This window comes from Heliconius melpomene, chromosome 2 (genome assembly GCF_056956725.1).
Source record: "Heliconius melpomene rosina isolate 202511_hmr_F chromosome 2, ASM5695672v1, whole genome shotgun sequence".
In the NCBI taxonomy this organism is placed as follows: Eukaryota; Metazoa; Arthropoda; class Insecta; order Lepidoptera; family Nymphalidae; genus Heliconius; species Heliconius melpomene.
Window position 1 is genome coordinate 5,766,189 of NC_140390.1, and position 21,021 is coordinate 5,787,209.

At 29.9% G+C, this 21,021-nt stretch overlaps 2 protein-coding genes across 2 annotated transcripts; both read left to right on the forward strand.

The window, feature by feature from the left end:
• The first annotated feature begins 5,709 nt into the window (after positions 1-5,709).
• LOC146540571 (fatty acid-binding protein, muscle-like) lies at positions 5,710-12,840 on the forward strand. Its single transcript, XM_085205905.1, has 4 exons — positions 5,710-5,880; positions 10,440-10,609; positions 11,583-11,693; positions 12,688-12,840. The coding sequence occupies exons 1-4, from the start codon at positions 5,796-5,798 to the stop codon at positions 12,742-12,744; spliced, it is 423 nt and encodes a 140-aa protein (XP_085062031.1). The 5' UTR covers positions 5,710-5,795; the 3' UTR covers positions 12,745-12,840.
• A 3,570-nt stretch (positions 12,841-16,410) lies between these two features.
• On the forward strand, positions 16,411-19,124 carry LOC146540572 (fatty acid-binding protein 1-like). The gene is made up of 4 exons (XM_085200584.1): positions 16,411-16,569; positions 17,303-17,469; positions 17,922-18,032; positions 18,998-19,124. Exons 1-4 carry the CDS (start codon positions 16,500-16,502, stop codon positions 19,052-19,054), a joined length of 405 nt encoding a protein of 134 aa, XP_085056710.1. The 5' UTR covers positions 16,411-16,499; the 3' UTR covers positions 19,055-19,124.
• Positions 19,125-21,021: the final 1,897 nt, after the last annotated feature.

Genomic DNA, 21,021 nt, shown 5'->3' on the forward strand with positions numbered 1-21,021 from the left:
TGCCGTATTGTTAGAAAATTTTTATCATACCAATAATTATCTCATATGAAGTTTCCTAATGTTTGACAAAAGTCCGCATTAGGAAGATTATCCCCAGAAATGGGAGAAATATTAAATTTCTTTAAATAATAATAATATAATACTTTATTGCACAAATAAGAAGAGAAAAAAAAAATACAAATCATTAGAAACACGATTAACAAGTGTGCAATGGCGGCCTTATCACTAAAAGCGATTTCTTACAGGCAACCAAAGAAAAACGGAAGGATTAAATTTAGAAAAGAAGGCAGAAAGGTGCAAAAAGTACATAAAAACACAATTGATAATTCTAGACTGAGTGACTTACTCTCTTCCTTACATCTTTATCAATATGTATAGTAAAATTGTAACTGATCGCCATCTTTACGTGAAATATACAATATGAGAAAATCTATTATTGGGGCATGTATCTGTTTGTCTGTACGTCTGCGCACGCTAATCTCAGAAACGGCTTAACTTTAAATGTAATTTTTAGTTTTGTATTTTGGCAAGCTAATTATAATACAGATTAGAAAACAAATAATTGTATAGTTCAAGAGGGCAATGGCGCCAGCGGGCATAACTATTAAAGAAAAACAACATATATACTACCAGTTATATATAAGACAATCTAGATTTTTATTATGTTTATATTCTAGCTAGACTGTAATTTAATATACCTAACTGTTGTAAACACTGTGGGTTAAAGGTTAACCGCATTCATGTCGATCAAGGAACCAAGACGACAATTTCCTTAATAACGTAACATAAAACCCTTTATTTTCGCAAAAGATTAACACTTGCAAAGGAACGGGCAAAGTAAGCCGTATTTATGGTATTGTATATACATATGTTCATCTGTCATTTGTTACGCATGAATCCATGAACAGCTGGTCTCCTTTAAAGGCTATTATGATGCCTATAAAATAGATATTATGTAAGTGACTCACATATTATAATTCAAGATGGCGATGTAAAACAAGTAAGGGAGAAGTGGCATGAAAGAGCCAGTTTACTAAATGAAACAAAAAAATATACTTTTAATTAAAGAAATTAAGATTTTTTTTCCTCAAATTATTATTTATTTATTAAACTAGATAACTTCGTACGAAATAACCCTTAAATACAATAATTAATCAATAAAATATTCATTTTAAAAAAATGTGTCATTTGGCTCTTTCATAACATTTCGGTATTGAAAGAGCCATTAAAAGTTATGAAAGAGCCAGTCTTATATTATGAGGTATAACAGTGAAAATTATGCTAAACAATATTAAATAAAAGCGATTTAATAATTCTTATTAAAAAGTAATGTTTTTTTTAATTCTATCAGTCATTTTAAGTAGATAATTCTAACAAACTTTTTAATCTTATATTATTCAGACTAATCACATTATATTATTTTATTTATATTCTATTTTTCTTAACATTATATTATTCTTAACATTATACAACATAAAATCATTGCAGTGCTTAATTTTTCAAAAAAATTTTGATCTTTCGGGCCTTTTTCGTTTTTTCTTTCGGCTCTTTCAAGGCCCGTCTACCCGGCTCTTTCATAACCTATTCTATAAAAAAATTTAACCTCCAAAATGACAACGGTATCAAAACTTTTCAAACTCAATTTTAATGCAGTTACAAGGCCAAATATATACATAAACTCAATCTATATTCCAATTACCCGTATTTGTTTACAATGAAATACTAAAAAAGAACTCAAAGGAGGTAAAATGCTCACTTTGGAATGCCAAAAACTTCAACTCGACGTATCGGCGTCCGTTGGTTCCGATGAACTGTAAAATTTTTGTGGGTGGCGGGAAATCAATATTGCCATTTAAAAATAAAATATTCTAACGAATCCGTTCCTAAACTACTATAATATTGCAAGTGGCTCTTTCAAAACCTGGCTCCTTCATGCCACTTCTCCCTTATATGTTTTTTTTTCTTTTTGCTGTGCTGCTACGCTACGACGGTATCAAAATGTACTCTTATAGCAAATATAATAATAATAATAATTGTATTCGGCAGAAAGTGGGAAACGGAGTGTTTTAACACTGGGTTAACTCTGCCTACCCTACTGCGTGCGGGATACAGCATGAAGCTGCTTTTTTTTTATAAAATGATTCGTGAGCAATGATTTTGAATTAGGGGAATTGTGCTTAAGATGACATACTTTTTATTTGAAGACAAATATTTCAAATAAATAAAGTCATCTGAGAACAGCATATTGCGTATACTATTATATATTTCATAATCTACGAAATTATTTTAATTTCAGAATAATCATCTTTCAAACATCATAAAAACAAACAAAAATCGCACTTAGGTCGACCAGTGTAACACAACATATCTACAGGGTAAAATGACATACTTAGTATGTGGCATAAAAACGCCATCATTATTTGTCGAGCATAGTTCACAAATAAATAGTTTCTTCTTTGCTGGGGGGCTTTTAAACAGTATTAAGGCCAGATTCATACATGTTCCAAATTTTATGAGGTTGGATTCCGTTATCAGTCACTTCCTTTTCCAAAAGGGAAATAAGCTTCGTCACTTGCGGCTATTGAATGCCTTTGCTCTAGCAGCCTTATCCATGTCTTCTTGTGACCAATATATATTCGTTTGTAATTGCCAGGCATTTTGTAGGTAAAGCAAAAAAATACATCGATTCTATTTATAAGGGTAAGATAGTATGCCATCTTATACTCACGTTTTGTATGTCATCTTACCCAATAGATATATGAATTTAATTTTAACCGTTGTGACAAAAGGTTATAGGTTAGGATGCGCTTTTAGCGTTAGTTGTGTCATATAATAATCCTATTTTACATTTATAATTAGTTGAAATAGAAAATCTTTATCTTACATGTCTTTTCACCATCAAGCAAAAGCGAAAGAAAAATTTGTTGCAATTGAAAATAACGAAAACATGAATTACTTGCCCATCTGCATTCACTTTCAGCCGTACTGAATTTAAGCACTAGCTGCATCTACAGACGCTCTCTAAAACGTCACAAGATCGCACTTAGCGCTAATAGTTTCATCAATATTGGTAGTGTGTAATCTTATCATAGTATGCCATCTTGAGCACAATTCCCCTAAAATGCCAATCGGGGAACCATTTAACTTTTAACTTTTTTATTCTGCAGTCGATTCTAAAAAGTACAGCGTTGAGTTACGCTTCAAGTTCCTAGTTCTCGCAAGCTTAAAAAGTCTCGGTCAATCGGGAGTTCCGTATAATAGTTTTCAAACATAATATTAAAGATATATATATAAAAGAAAACGATTATATAAGCTGTCAATTATTAGCATAATTAGGGATATTTTTAAAGCTTTGTGAGAAAGAGTTCATAAAGAAGTTATTATATAATTAACTAAATTTTAATATTATATTCAAATTAGACCTTATTACGCCAAATTATAATAAAAATGTTCTCACATAAAAAAAAAAAGGAAATATTTATTTATTGTTTATAATTATTTCATATTAATTAATAGGCTTTTTAAGTTGCTGGTCATGGGAGAAAAACTTTTGATACTATAATAGAAATAATTGGCCTAAAAATGTAAATAGCAACTCTAGTGTGGAATATTTAATTGTTCTAAAAAAAGTAATTTAAAAAAGTATCCAAAAATAACAGATTTTAAATAATATATCGGTAAGTATCGATAATTCTACTTATTATTTATGAATTTTTAGTTGTAGTAATTAAAATAGAATTTTATAAAATTTATTTAAGCTTCTGCATAAAAATATAGTTTTGAAAACGGTTCAAATTAAAAAATCTATTAATTTATTTACAATTTAATATACAAAAGAAACTCTTTATAATATGGAAATAATTTAACATATATGTCAGGTTGCTTAACTTACGTAATTTCTGACAGTTATTAATAAATCTAGTGCCAAAAAACATAAAAAACTCATAGATATTGTAAAAATTGAATTAATATTAAAAACTAAAATATACCGAAGTGATGTCAGTTTTTTTTACGATCGCCAATATCCTTTGATTAATGAGGTTTAGTTTTATATATTTGTTAAAAATATAATAAGAATATGCTAGAGCCTTACATAGAAAAACGGGTAAGCCCACTTTTTTTAAAGCTGCTTATATATTATATATATATATATATATATTATGTATGAAAGAGAATCAACTTCATTATGACTATATAAATCAATTCTACTATATATATTCTTTAATTGCATATACATATCTCTTGTAAGCAGAATAGGAGAATGAGCAAAAATAACTTAATGTAAACACACTTTGACTTCCACGTTGAGGGCATCCATTAGGCTTTTGAAGTCTACTTCTTGACATAGATCTCTTTGCAACATATTAAGAAAACAATCTATATATAATCCTCGACCTTGACCTCGACCTCTATTAGAATCCAGCAGCTTCCTGCTGTCTTCTTAAGGTCGTTAGTTTACTTGGTCGGAGGGTTTTATGTACTTTCGGCAAAATCCAGATTTTGATATTTTTGGGGTTATATATAACCTATCATATAAACATCGTTCATACTTAACACTTCAGGCATTAAGGTAGACTATTACGAGAATTATCCTATTCTTATATGAAATATCTTATTATCATATGGTCTTGGTTGTAGAAAAGTAGAACTATTGGACTTATTTTTTTCTGATTTTCATGATAATATACCTTTTATGAAATCCTTGTGCTGAACTCTTTAATTTGATGCACATAGCATCGCACAGCCCCCATGTGTGATTATTTTTAACATCACAAATCTCATAAAAATTGAGCTGGTAAGTCAAATCTAACGATATCTAAATTATGTAAATTCATGCAACGATTCTTGAGATATGAAACTATAAAGAATTATACATACATACGTACATACATTTTACATGTAAAAAATATAACCCTTCCTTTGCAGTCGGGTAAAATGAAACAACGGAAACCTTCCATTATCTCTGTCTATCCATCTAATTATGATAAATATATAAAAAAAACACTACGAATTGCATATATTTTGCACTAGTATGCAATTTTTCCCTATATTTAATATTTTTATCATTTTAATACCAATTATCAATTTCATGATAATTATAATTTGTTTGGTTATATAAGTCGATTATCTGTATTTTTTGCTATTTTAGAATCAAATTGTATATATAAAACAATACCTGTGTAAGATTAGGTATTTATACGTAATTCATTATTATTTATTTTTCGTATATAAACTCTGAGAACGATCTTGTGATGCGATTGTGTTAATAATCTATGAATGGAAACAGCATCTCAAGATTGATCTCAAGATCGATCTCAGAGTAGAGAACGATCTATAAAGGCGAGCTCTAGTGTTATAACACACCATTCTGCTTTTTCCGCGTCATTCCGTGTTCAGTGTAACTAGATTTCGCCCTTTTTTCCTATTAAAGGGAATAATTGAAAATAATTAATTCTACTGGATGGTCCATAAGCAACCGTTGCATAAGCAACGGTTAATCACTATTGCGTCCAGGATATAATGCTAATAATTTAAAATATATATGTATATTAAATTTTGGGTTGTAAATAAGAAGAAAATAACGAACGGAGCGACGGTAAACGAATAGTATGTAGATAATTATGTATTAATTGGTCAGGCCTACAATGAAATAAAAAAAAAATGTTAATAATTAACATATATTTTTAGAATATAACAAAGCCAGGCACCATTCTATGTTAAAACGTGTTAAAGGAAACAAGTGTTTACACTGCGACCGCTCGCCTTGAACCACTGACGTGAACGGTGCGTTGAAAATGGCATTGGAAATAGATAAATATCTGGGAAAAAGATATAAGTTGATATCATCGGATAACTTTGATGAATATCTTAAAGCTATTGGTAAGTAATTGAATTTTAAAAACTATTATATTATTATTTATTAATAAAATAATTTTACTTTTTTGTTGACGTTACTTCTGACACTGTTTTTCAAACAATATTTATTTTTAATTATATATTTTTTTATTTCATAAGAAAAATAGGAAAAGAAAAAAAAAATTTACTTGCCTATATATCTAATCTTATCTGTAATATTACTAATATTAAATAACTCATAAAAGTAAACATTGAGAAATTCTAAATTGAGTTATATTTATTAAAAAAATATTTTATTAAACGTCTGTCTTTTTATAAAGAAGTGTATAAAGTGACTTAGACGTCAAACATAAATTATGTTAGTGTTACAGTATTTTTATACAATATTTGAAATAGAGAAGAGAGATTAAGCACTCCTCCTCTATATAAACTACTATTGTGTCAAGTTTTATTAACATAATTCACAATTTTCGTAAAAAGGTGTCCAAAATTCTCCCTTTAAGTATATATTGATAACGACAACGTCAATTTTATTAATCGTATTCAAATTTATAATACTTATTTGATTTACTTGTAGTTGCTATGCATTTTTCTATAGTCATAAATATTCAAATTAAATTGAACTTGTTAATCTTTTCTTTTATATGAACAAAGTAAATATATGTATTTTTCTATACCAAATAATCTTGAAAAATAATTTAACTTAAGACATTTAAATGATTTTAATTTCCAAGTGTATAATTAAAACAAAATCAGCTTCACGCTGTATCCCAAGGACAGAGGAGTAGGCAAAAGGAACCTGGTGTCAAAACACTCCGTTCTCCATTTTCGTGCCCCCATTGCATGTTGAATGGTGGAACTCGAAACCGTGTTTTGCTTCGACACCAGAGCGACTAAATGAAAATATTAAATATTTCATTACCTCGACTGAGAATCGAGCCCACGACCTGTCGTTTACAGCTACACACTTCTATTTGTTTCTTATTGAAATAATAGAATATCCCATGGCACTTTGAACTCATGTTTTCAATTGCCTTTTGAATAGAAGAGAAAAATTGTTGAAAAATTACAGCGTACACGCGAAGTTATGGTTCTAACTTCCTCTAGAACTGATAATAATGACAGTTTTTTTTATTTGTCGGTTAAAATTGCTTCTAAAGGTTGATAACCGTGTATTCTATTTGAAAATAATTTTGATTTTGAAAGTAACAAATAATAATTTATTAACATTTTCGATAATATAAAGGAGGCTTTATTTTAAAACGAAATAAAAAACACAAAAAATATCGAATTATGTAAATAGTAGGTAATGCATGTGCTTTATAATATATATATATATATATATATTTTAATGTATGTTTGTAATTATATTGTATGTAATAGAGGATATTTTACAATAATTACTGACATTGACCTTATTTGACCTGCGAATATGGTAATACTAGGAATATACTCGTATATAATATATTTTTTTAGCATCACGCTGTATTCCGAAATCTAAAGACATAGTGTGTTGATTGGCGGAATTTAACGCCGCGTTTTGCCTCGACATCAGAACGAAGAAATTAAAATATTAAATATTTAATTTCCTCGAGCGAGAATCGAACCCATAACCTGTCGTATTTACAGTCACTTGCTGTTTATTATTGTTTATTATATATACAACACAATATATTAGCTTTTCTATATAATTCAGTATGGACAGCGAGTTTCTAGAATCTATTTCTTTATTATTTTAGATATTTCTATACATATTATCACATAAATACTTAGCAACTTTGGCATATTGACGGGGGGTCAAACTAGTTTTATTAGTAACTACTATCTTTATAGTCTTAAACGTAGTTTTATTGTTATTTAATAATATATAATATAATCTATATATATAAAAGGACTTGTCCTCACTGACTGAGGTAAGACGCACGCACAGCCGTAACCGCTGTGCGTAGGAACGTTAAATTTGGTTAGATGTTTACTTTCGTAATCTGGACATCCACTAAGAAGGGATTTTGAAAAATTTTAACCCTAAAGGGGTGAAACAGGGGTTAAAAGTTTGTATGGAAAAGAAATTAAATCGGCACCGATTTTTATAAAATTTTAAATTTAGATTTTTAAAAGTATTTAATTGAACACGTGTTTCATTGTTTTCTACAATTCTCTCCCTAAGGGTGCAAATAAGGGGTTGAAAGTTTGTATGGAAAAATCTTTAAAACGCCACCGATTATTATAAAATTTGAAATGTAGACTTTTAAAACTATTTAATTGAACATGTGTTTAATGGTTTTCTAGAATTCACCCCCTAAGGGTGCAAATAAGGGGTTCAAAGTTTGTATGGAAAAATCTTTAAATCGCCACCGATTTTTATAAAATTTGAAATTTAGGCTCTTAAAAATATTTCATTTAACACATGTTTCGTGGTTTTTAGGAATTCACCCCTAAATACGCAAGCGAAGCGGCGCGCGTCCGCTAGTCATCTTATATTTTTACAACCTGCGTCATTTCCTCGTGCGCACTGTTTAGGTAGAAATAATTAATAATCAAATAATTAATAACCAAACGATGGAGAAGTGAGTGGTAAGAGAGGAAGGGGAGACCTCGGTTGACCTTCGAAAACTCAGTATCAAAGATACTGGAGGAAAGTCACGTAAAAAGCATGAGGATCCCCCGGAGGGCATGTATGAAGAGGTTGATGACAGTGGACGAGGCGAAAGAGGTAGGTAGAGACCGTAGCGTTTGGCGCTCCGTTCTCTCTGACTACCCCGCTAGGGATAAAGCGTGAAGTTAAGTGATAGAAGATGTAAATTATACATATTTAACATGTAATTTGTTTTATTGTCATTACAGTGTTAAGACACTCCGTTTCTCACTATTGCTGCCTTTCCATTGCCTTATTAACGAGTGGGTATCGAACCCACAAGTCCACAACCATCGCGTTTACAATATAATCCACAATATAAGAATAAAATTATTACAGAAACAAAACAAGTTTTAAATGCTCCAGTTTATAGTCATTTTAAAATTGCTTATAGTCATCGACCATACAGGAATTGTGAAACTAACAGACACACTGTATTATTATTATATAAATATTTTAGTTAAAGATATTTTATATAACTGATATTTTATATAACTGGGAACAGATCAAATCTCTATTTTTTAACTAATCAGCTTCACGCTGTATCCCGCACACAGTAGGGTAGGGAGGAAACCTAGTGTTAAAACACGTCGTTCCCCACTTTCCGCCGAATTTTGGAGGCATTGCGTGTTGAGAGGCTGAACTCAACGCCGCGCTTCGCCTAGACGCTAGAGAGCTAAGAAATATTATATTTAGTAATTATTGTTATATTTTTTATACTACAATAAAAAAATCTAGAATAGAAAAAGAATACTATATCTATACTGGTTTAATTTGTCTGCTATATAGGTAAATAAATGCATATTTATAAGTAAACTAGTTTTGTTACGGATCATTAGTCCATAGAAGCCTAGTGCGTTGGATGTAATATCAATTTCGCTATTATATAATTAATTACCTATTGATATTATTATTTGAGGCCAGTCGTGGCGCGGGTGCACAAGAGTGTGACTCTACTCTCCCTCTCTCTCTCTCCCTCTCTCTCTCTCCCTCTCTCTCTCTCTCTCTCTCTCTCTCTGTGTGTGTGTGACAGATTATTTATTCGATTTCCAATCGAGGAAATGAAATATTCTATAGTTTCATTACTTCGCTCTGGTGTCGAGGCAAACGCGGCGTTGAGTTTCGCTCAGCTGAACAAATAATATTACTTTTATAGATATGTTACTTAGTATAATTATATGATTATGGTTTTTACTGTAAGTTCGTAATTTTCTATAAAATGTTTGTATTGTTTATAATTTATTTAAGAGGCAGTGTTATATACTAGTGACGAAGCATAGGGTAGGGTAGGGCGAGAGGGAAATGCGTAAAGAAAAAAAGTTTTTAATTTGTTTTTTTTTTAATAGTAACGATTTAGAAATAAATATGGTTTAAAATTATTACTTAAATGTAACTGACATCCCAAAATGCCTTGTTGACGTTAAACGAGACAAATACTATGCATTTTTCCTTTATCTGATGTCCTTGTTATATGCCATTTAAAAATGTAGGTCGTATGTTTAAATTATGTTTATTATATATTTTTATTGCTTAAATATGTCCTTAAGAGGAAATCTCAAGGAAATAGTATTTATTATCTAATCACTCGTAGTATCTATTTCTCGTATTTTGTTTCATAGAAGGCTTAGTATATGTGTTAAGTATATTTATTAATTATTTAAAAAAATTACGTGAATCAATAATAAAAACTAATTTTCATCTTTTTTTAAGGAAAGAATAATGTCTAAAAAAACTTTGTCTTTTATTTACATTATAATTTAAGTACAAACTAATAATAAAATCTATTTTTTTTTTTAATTATTATAAAATCTATTTTTTTTGTATATAATTATTTTTTAAAATACTATTCAATACAATTTTAATATTCAATATTACATATAAGACTTCGGTTACTATTCTAACTTTAAATTTTTAAAGTGAGTAAATATCTTATAATATTCTATAACAGATGTGGGCCTAATTTCTCGAAAACTTGGAACATCCTTGTCTCCATCAACTGAACTGACGAAGAATGACGATGGCTCATACTCTCTAACATTCGTAACACCTATAAGAACTGTTATAATTACATTTAAACTTGGTGAAGAATTTTCTGAAGAGAGAGCTGATGGCGTTAAGGTTAGTATTGACATAATATATGTCTCATCTTATAAGCTGTTTTATTTTGAAAAAGGGTCTACTACAACAGTTTTGTTGGTCAAACTTTTAGGAGCTCGTTCCTATTCCTCATACCTCCTTGATAAGAGATTATTTCCACTCTTGTGTGAAAGTGAGATACAAGCTATCTTTCAGATCTCTCGTTACCGGTATCACCTTGATGTTTTAATGAAAACTATTACATATTTTAATTGTAGTTCATCTATACATATAAAAGGACTTGTCCTCACTGACTGAGGTAAGACGCACGCACAGCCGTAACCGCTGATGGTAGAAACGTAAAGTTTGGACAGACGTTTACTTTCGTAATCTGGACATCCACTAAGAAGGGATTTTGAAAAATTTTAACTCTAAAGGGGTGAAATAGGGGTTGAAAGTTTGCATGGATTTTTTTTTAAATCGGCACCGATTTTTATAAAATTTGAAATTTAGATTTTTAAAAGTATTTCATTGAATACGTGTTTCATAGTTTTCTAGAATTCTCCCGCTAAGGGTGCAAATAAGGGGTTGAAAGTTTGTATCGATTTTTTTTAATCGGCACCAATTTTTATAAAATTTGAAATTCAGACTTTTAAAAGTATTTAATTGAACACATGTTTCATGGTTTTCTAGAATTCAACCCCTAAAGGTGCAAATAAGGGGTTGAAAGTTTGTATGGAAAAATCTTCAAATCGCCACCGATTTTTATAAAATTTGAAATTTCGACTCTTAAAAATATTTCATTGAACACATGTTTCATGGTTTATTAGAATTCACCCCTAAATAAGCTAGCGAAGCTGCGCGCGCCCGCTAGTTTCATATAAAATGACTGCATATGCCCGCAAACTTAAATTTGCCAACTTCTGTAAATTGTACGTACAGTTCTGAAATTCGTACGGAACTTTCCTTTGACCTATTTTTATATATATTTATACAATTTCTATGTATATTTCAGGTAAAATCAAAGATGTACATGGAAGGCGACAAACTCGTTCAGTCACAAGTTGAGGACAGTGGCAGAAAATCAATTCACACTAGAGAATTTAGCGACACATCACTTATTGTGGTAAGGCATTCTTTGAAAAATTTTTATATTTTCAAATATTTTTGAGGTTTGCTAAGTAGGTACCTATTAATCAATAATAGCGGCGTTGAGTTCTGCCGCTCAACACGCAACGTCTCCAATATTCGGCAAAAAGTAGGGAAAGGAGTGTCTTAACACTAGGTTCCCTCTGCTTACCCTACTGTGTGCGGGATACCACCAACCATCACCACCGCGTTATATTCACACCTTTGTGCCACGACGCGACGGCGTTTTCAAATTTAAACACCTATACAAAGTACAACACTAAGAGAATATTACGACTGTTTGGTTTTAGTCATTATTAGTAGGATATATACCCACTAACACCTGCTCCATTTGCATTTACATTTAGCAACTAAATAATAAACTAACTAAACATCTCAATTCCAAGTATCCATACAAATAAGAAAAAAACGTAGATTTTATACAAACATTATTCCCACCTATATAGTTATTTATTGTATTCAGTATTAAAATATTGTTTTTATTATATCATATTTTGGAAGTAAATATAAACAGATAATGTAGAGGGCCCCTTATCGTCTTCCACTCCCTTATATCCAATTGTACCTAATTTTTACAATCAGGTCACCTTTTATGCCATTCGGGTCACCTTTTTGATTGCTTTATCAATTGTGTAACCGATAAATGACTTCTGTTGGTCCTGTATAGCTGTGTTCCTTTATATTATCTTTAAATATTAGGAGAAATGTTGAAAAAAGAATAACATTTTCTTTTTTATAATAATAATAATAATTTAATTAAAAAAAATAATTTTGGATTATTCTGCTTGAGCTTTCCATCTTTTTTAAAACCAGATTTAGTTTTTGTTTTTTTAAAGCAGAAATTTTCTATATATAATTTAAAAAATATATTAATATGCTTACCTTTAATATTTACAAGTATCGATTCAAACATCGAAAGTGCAAACGAAACGATTTTAATGTTGGTTTAATCGATTTTTTTTTTGTTTCAGACATCAACTGTCGATGGCTGGGATGGAAAATGTGTGAGAGTGTATGAATTAGTTTAATAAATCTTAAGCCTTGCCCTTTTCTCTAAACGTAGTTATATTAATAAAAATGATAGTAAATATATTAATAAATTTCAAATATATTTTATTTTTATATGAAGTGTTTTATTTTAAACCTTATAAAATATAAATCCTCCATTTTCTTTCAAGTTCATTCTGTAAAAGTAAAAATGACTGAGAAATACAAACCTCCGTTTTCATCAAAAATCATATTAATTGAACAGTAAAGGTTCCAATTTCGATTCGTTTATTTTTTTTTATAATAGGCCTCAGTAACCGACAAACACCAATGATAGATTCTTTATTTTTACTTCCGAAAATAATAATATTAATATAAATGTTGTGAACACTAAACTAAATGCATATATACTTTTTGATGACATTTACACAATTTTTTTACCCACGATTTTATTTAAATGCGAATTGAAACGTATAAAAATGTAATTTCTAGTGCTAATTGTCAACAGGTTAAGCGCAAGGTATTGCGTTTTATTTTTTAGCATGACAGCTATTTTTTTATTTACTTGATGAATTGCTAAATATATCTTTTAATTAATTTTGTTATGAAAATTTTCGCAGTAGGTTATTTCGCCAAAATAAAAAGGCAACTAGTAGGTACCTCTAAGCTGCATTGGTTCATTTATCGAAAGATATCGATAACAATAATTTTTATCTAAGACTTTTACTATCACATTGGCCTCGGCTTTTCTATTTTGGACATTGAACTATAATCTAATGCATTTTACAATACAAATTCAAATCAATAAATTACTCATGCAAGCTCCGATAGATTTAGTGAGTACTGAGTATCGATTCGTATGCTTACATCACTAGTTACGTCGCGAGGAGAAATGTCAAAACAGGCCTTTTTATCGTAATTATTATTTGAATTTTTTTTTTTTTTTTTCATATTTATCTTTTTTATTACCGGTCAATTTCCTTCGTGTGTTTTCCATACAATGTGACATTGGCGAAATGAATTGTGCTCAACTGGCACGCTCGAAACGCCATATACCGAGAAATCAATCAATCAATCAATCTTTTTTTTTATATTTGTATTGAAAATCTGCTATTACCTTATGCGATTATCATATTTATATTCTTTTACGCCATATTTCTTTCTTATTTTTTTCCTGTCGATTAGGTTGGCATGAAATGACTAATGTAAGAAACTCTGTGACTCTTGATTGGAGAAGCTAGCGTATGAAAATGAAAATATTTTTAATAATGGCCATTTCCCTCTAGCTGTATTTTCAGGGTTCTTCACTTCTTAAGGGAAAAAGGAATCCTTATAAGATCACTTTGGTGACCGTCGACATCTGTCTGTCTGTCTGTCTGTCAAGAGCCTTTTATTGGAGATATCGTTGAAATTCAAACAATATACTCAGGCCTACGATCCATTGATTACATAGAAAAATGCCATTGCCGGTGCCATGCCATTTATATCGCAAAGAACACGTATGTCGACACTGTAGAGACTCAAATTAATAGGGTACTTCCAGTTAACCTAGAATAATGAAATTTGGTAGATAGAATCTACAGATAGTTCTCGTTCAGAAAAAAACTAAACATTTATGGTTAAATCCAAAAAAAATGAAAAGTACAAAATCTTAACGTTTTCTAAAAAAAATATTCTTCTTTCTTAAGGAGTAATAATTTTGACATTTTTAAGGAATATAAACACTTAAAAATGTCAAAAATATTAACACAGTAGATATTTAAGTATTTCCATTTATTATATATTTATTAGGAACAGCTACTTGAGACACTCCTTTACCTCTGATATCAGTCATATTATGATATCACAAATGTACGATAAAATAATCGCCTGATATGATAAAAAAGTAATTTCACTTGTTCTTTCCAAGTTTCTGATTATTTTTTTCCAAAAAAAAATATTGTCATTGTTAAATATAGCATTAGCTGCACATTGATGATTAAATTATGATGTAATATATATATTAAAAAAATAAAGAAATAATAAATAATAATAGTTCAAATTTAATTTTTTTGCTTCTATTTAACAATAATGTAAAACTTTGTTCTCATATTAAGAAATTCGTAAGATATATAAAAATTAAATCAGTAAAATATTTGAGTCTACATTTCTTGCATTTCTTCTAAGTACTATAGCAAATTAAGCATAAGTTTCTTATGGTACCAAGTCGTTTTATAGTATCTAGAATTTTTAATTATTTGACTTTTTACTTTAATAATAATTACATTATTATATTCAATAATAATACTTTAAAATAAGAGTGCAAGGACCGATCGCCCACCGAGGTAGCTACCTCACTTGTAAGGGAGGATTCACACTATAGTCTATACATCCATATACAGTAAGCTCTCTCTCTCGGTCCGACCTCAGTCTGTTAATATTGATGAAACTAAACCGGATTTCTCACTCTTGAATCTTGAATTGTTCCAGAATTTGGCGGAGAGTGATGAACGAAAATGTCTTAATAGGAACGGAGTGTTTTACTAGGAACCCATGTTCCCTATGCCTACCCTGCTATGTGCAAAATATAGCGTTCATCTAAAAAAACCCCCGAAAAAGGTGATTCATCTACGTACAGATGAGTCACTAAAGGGAACCACTCTGATAATAAAGGAACATTGATATCAGTATCTGTCAACAGAATACTCTGAAAAAAGATTATTTTTCGTATATAGTGTTTTAGTAGTTAAACATGAATCATAAGCTAAGTTTTTAATGCAATTTTTAATAAACATATTTAATATACTTTTTTTATATATGTATATATAAATAAAATTGAAGTGTCTGTCTATGATTTCAAAATAACCATGTTTGTGCCTACAGATATATTTATACAATATTAAAACACAAACAAACAATTTAAAAAAAATATCTATCTGTCTTTCTGTTTGTCCGAGCTACTCTGCGTATATGCTGAAACGATTTTATTGGTACTTTCACTGTTTTTAGAGGAGGTTATGGAACAATATATACTTTCTATCCGGGAACTTAGGTGGGTAGGCCATACTAAAATAACCAACCAATTTTCTCTACCTAGACTGCTATGCTACTATCTAGACAGCGGGCGAAGCTGCACGGGGGCATCAGCAAGTGAAAATATAAGGCTGTCAATGTACTCTAGACAAATATGTCGTGCGACTTTCATGGCAAAACAAACTTTCTAAAAAGTTATATTTAACATATTAATTTGTAACTTTGACACAATAGGGAATAGTCACCCCTGAGGGACGCCATCCAATTTGATTTTGTATCTAACTCTGTTGCTGCCAATAATAAAAGCCCGAGATTTTTTGTTTTAATGTGATTTTTGAGTTAATTGATAGACCGAAGTAATTGAAGGGAGAAGCGAGGAAGGGAGAAATAATTGAAGGGAGAAGTAATGATTCTTCAGATATTATTAATAAATACAGAAAAAAGAAGTGGAGAAAGCACGCCCCGTTGGGGGACGCCAGCAGTAAGGTGAAGCCATGTTCATGTGATATCATTTGCTTATATAAAACCATTATTTGACGTCAGTAGCTACCTATCTACATATTTTGCCTTAATTTTTATTTAATACAAATGTGAAAGGGGCTTTATTGATAAATAAATGATTATCGATTTTTATGTGTAAAGTTCGAAATTGTAATAAATAAAAGATAAAGAGATAAACGAGTGAGCCAAAGGTTTATCGATACATTGTACGGTCAATATAAATATAGGGTACGATGTTTTTTTATTTATTCTGTGTTAATAGCGTTAACTGAAAGACTGAAAAATGGCGTACGCAGGCAAGGAATACAAACACGAGAAGGATGAAAACTTCGAGGAATTCGTTGCTAGCTTGGGTGAGTTATATTAGACATTTTTAAAACTAGCTATTTCTTATAAAATTAATTTAAAAAATCATTAATTACATGTATATATATATATTTATTAATTAGATTATGATTATTAAAAAAATATTGCTATATTAAGATTATTAATTAAATAACTTTTATCACTTCGATAACAGCTTATTGCCGCATTATATAATGAAATAACTATTTTTTTAATTAAAATTTGTTATAACATAGAAATTCAGCAGCTTTCATATTAAAATTTAATTTTAAAGTGGATTTATTGAAAATATATACTTTTTGTTTGGAAATTTACCCTGTAATAGAAAAGGAGTATACATACATACAATGTTTTATGTATACTCCTTTTCTATTACAGGGTAAACTCTTCTTTTTAAAGGGTATTACTTTTAAACTCTTCTTTTTAAAAATCAGCTTCATGCTATGTCCCTCACACAGCAGGTTAGGCAGAGGGAACCTAGTGTTAAGATACTACGTTCCCCACTTTCCACCGAATTCTGGAGGCATTGCGTGTTGAGTGGCGGAACTCAACGCAAATGAAAATATAAATTTAAATAAATATTTTATTTCCTCGAGTAGGGATCGAACCTACAACCAGTAGGTTTTATAGTCACACTTAGTCCCTTGCTAAATTACTAATTTTAAAATATAATTTACAAAGTCGTAAAAAGATAATAATTAATACGATAATTTGTTTATTTCTTATATTCTTCATTTACAGGCATTCCCGATGACAAAGCCCAACTTTTACTCAACTACAAGCCTTCACAGAAACTAGTTAAGGAAGGTGATGAGTACATTCTCTCTAGCTCCGGTTCCAGTGGCCCAAAGGAACTCAAATTCCAAGATGGAGTTGAATTCGATGAGGAAATTTCTGAAGGACTCGTTGTAAGTTTCCTTTAATATGTCTATAATATAAAAATTATTACTTTTATATTTATAAAAGATAATATTATAATTGAAGACAGTCGTGGGGCATAAGTGTGTCGATTCCCACTCCAGGAAATTAAATATTTATTGAAATTATATGTTCACTTCTTTGATCTTGGGTCAAGACCGCCACTCAACACGCAATGCCTCTAGAATTCGGCAAAAAATGAGGGTAAAAATAAAATGATATTTCATAAACTGTGATAGTTAGATAGTTAAAAAATTTCACAGATGATGTATATGTGTTGCTGCTATTATAACAAATACTAAAAAAAATATTCTAATATATATATAAATCTTATATTCATAGAATAATAACTTATATATATTTAAATCTTCGATCGACCGGCTTTCATAATTATGTTTAAATATAAATAGATAAAACTGCATCATTATTTGTTTAATTTCAGGCAAAAACAATCTTCAAAGTAAACGGCGACGAAGTAGTTCAAGAGCAAAAATTCGCGGACGGTCGCGTGTTGACCTACAAGAGAGAATACAGCCCAGACAAACTTATTGTTGTGAGTATTTTTTTCTATTTATATAGAAAACTAGCGGCCCGCTCGCGGTTTCACCCGCGTGAACTATGTTATTATTAATGTCTGTCTCCATGACTACGTCCTAGTGACGTCTATGCAAAATTTAAGACTCCTAGCATTTGTAGTAACGAAGTTTCATACAAACTTTCGACCCCAAAAACAACTCCTTAGAAATTGAATATTGCAAATTCCCGTCTTAGCGAGCACCTACGTCCTATAAGTAACTCGTATGCAAAATTTGAGATTCCTAGCACATGTAGTTTCTGAGATTTCGTGATGAGTGAGTGACCTTTCGATTTTATATATATAGATTAAATTAAAAACCTTTTTAAAATAAAAGGTCTAGCCCAATAAGCACAGGAAAGCTGCACTGGCTTCTAGGAAATTATTTTTAGTACGATTATTACTGTTTTTTGTCTAAAATAGCAATTTTTTTGTCTCAAACCCTTACACTAAGGGTGTTATGGGAGTAACAACCCGTTACGTATAAGTTTGTTTTCTCGAAATCTATTGAAGATATTTGCATGAAATTTAAACTGAACGTGGCTATTCCAAAAACTCATTTTTTTTTACATTTTTTGGAATATAGTAAACTGGAAAAAAGTTAAAGTTTATTTTTTGAGAATTAACACCGTCACCACCGTCACAAGAATTGACACTATAGCTATATATGCTAAAAATTACAAAAAAATCGAAAAAGTGGAATACATCTCAAAATAGTAAAAACCACTTAAAACTTAAGAATCAGTTCTCCATTAAGACATTCTCTTTTCCCACTTTCCGCCGAATTCTTGATGCAGTGTTGAGTGGCGGAACTTAACGCCACAATAACACTTATTTAAGTGTATAATATAATAAATCAAATAAGTAATAAATCAAATAAAATAATAAATCAAATAAGTATATAATAAATCAAATATAATACATATTTTTTCATATTGTTTCAGACACTTACCGCCAGCTTTTGGGATGGCAGCGCAGTCAGACATTACGTAGCCGAATAGTTAATGTTATTAATGTTTTCTATATATTTAATTATTTTATAAATTTATTTAAAAACTAAATTAACTAAAATTTATGTTGTTTTAATTATACATATGCTAAAGCTAGAATTGAAAATAATTTTGAATTTCAGTAATACTGAAAATGTTTTACTGATCAAATCTGCTTCACGCTGTTAGCAGTCCAGCAAACAGCAGGGTAGGCAGAGGGAACCTAATGTTAAGTAAGATACTGCCAAGACTCAGTGCCAGATTCTAAAGGTCAATCCACCCGACCTTAGAAGCTAACGTTCTCGACTTCACCAGAGTTGAAGACTAGCTGTCATCTAGTCCTGATATTAATCCACTGGATTATAGTTTGTGGTCAGTTTTAGAAGGCTTGCTCCTATCACCATGATAATTTGGGGTCCTTAAAGCAATCCATACAATATGAAGAAAATATGTAAATGTACTCCAGTAAACTAAAAGAACCATTACTAATATGAATTACTATCAAATTCTAATTTTTTTTATTACTTTAAAGACAATTTATTTATAACATTGAGGTCAATGTAGGCATAGGGACGAGGGTGTGATTGCAAATGCTTCAGGGATGTCGATTCAATTCCCACTCGAGGATAAAATATTTATATTTTCATTTTATGGCTTTAGTAACCATCAGAATTCGGTGGGAAGTGGGCAACGAAAGTGTCTTAATAAGAACGGAGTAACTTAACACTAGGTTCCCAGATTGCCTCTGCTTACCCCGCTAGGGTGGAACACGGCGTGAAACTAAGAAAATACATAAAAAAAACATTGAAAACTAAAATTTCGGAGCACTACAAAAATTATAGCAATATTGTCAAAGAAAATATTGCAATTTGATATAACTTTTTTATTTATAGATCGATTAAAATTAAACAAACAATTCGAATTCTATTGTATAGGTCAATATAACAAACCTTAATAGATTTTCTCATAATATCTTCCATGTACAGACGGCGGTCAATTACAATTTTATTATATGTATAGACATTATATATTTATTATATAAATACCCAACACGCAATACCCCCAGAATTCAGCAGAAAGTGGGGAACAGAGTGTTACACTGGGTTCCCTCTGCCTACCCTGCTGTGTGCGGGATACAGCGTGAAGCTGCTTTGATTTATAGGCATTTCCAGAGTAAGGATAAAATCTTTACTGCACGTAAAGAACTGTATACTTCTACTATATATATAAATTTAATTTCTACGTAGTCTCAATATGTGAGGACATTAGAAATAGATTGTTTCACCTGTAATAAACAATTATTGAATTCTCTCCGCAGATACAGAAGAGAAATAAGTAAATAAAAATTAATTTAATGTATTTTCTGTATTCTTATTATATTCATCGACAAACATGGATGTTTACATATGTTTTTACCAAATACTACTTAAGATGCTCCTTTACCACCTGGTTGATATTAGTCATAGTATAATATCACATATCTACGATAAAATAAAATAATCAAAAAAATATATAATGAAATATAAAAAAATAATTAAAAAAATATAATTTCACATGTACTTTCCAAATATCCGATTATTAATTTTATAAAATATATAAATAAATATTTTATTTCCTAGAATGGGAATTGAACCTACTAACGGTCGTGTTTCTCATACTAGCTTCAAAAGACTACATAACACTCTATATATAAAATCTCGCTTATCACGTTAATTCTAAGTAAAAATTTATAGAAATAATTAAAAGATAAAAAAATACTTTTTATGTTAGATATTAATTGTGTATTTTATTAATAATGTAATTAATATTTATTAATTACATCCTTATCATATTATGATAAAGAAATTAAATGTTATAATAAGATAAAAAATAATACAGACCAAATGTCTATAGAGGCATAAGTACTATAATAATAAAAAAACAAAAATTTATTCTCACATAAACAATCACAAATTGCTAAAAAATAGTAAAATACATAA

Coding starts and splice junctions, on each gene's coding strand:
- LOC146540572 (XM_085200584.1), top strand. CDS start 16,500: ATGGCGTACGCAGGCAAGGAATACAAACACGAGAAGGATGAAAACTTC. Junction 17,470..17,921: donor AAATTTCTGAAGGACTCGTT/GTAAGTTTCCTT, acceptor GTTTAATTTCAG/GCAAAAACAATCTTCAAAGT. Junction 18,033..18,997: donor GCCCAGACAAACTTATTGTT/GTGAGTATTTTT, acceptor ATATTGTTTCAG/ACACTTACCGCCAGCTTTTG.
- LOC146540571 (XM_085205905.1), top strand. CDS start 5,796: ATGGCATTGGAAATAGATAAATATCTGGGAAAAAGATATAAGTTGATA. Junction 5,881..10,439: donor TGAATATCTTAAAGCTATTG/GTAAGTAATTGA, acceptor ATTCTATAACAG/ATGTGGGCCTAATTTCTCGA. Junction 10,610..11,582: donor AGAGAGCTGATGGCGTTAAG/GTTAGTATTGAC, acceptor TGTATATTTCAG/GTAAAATCAAAGATGTACAT.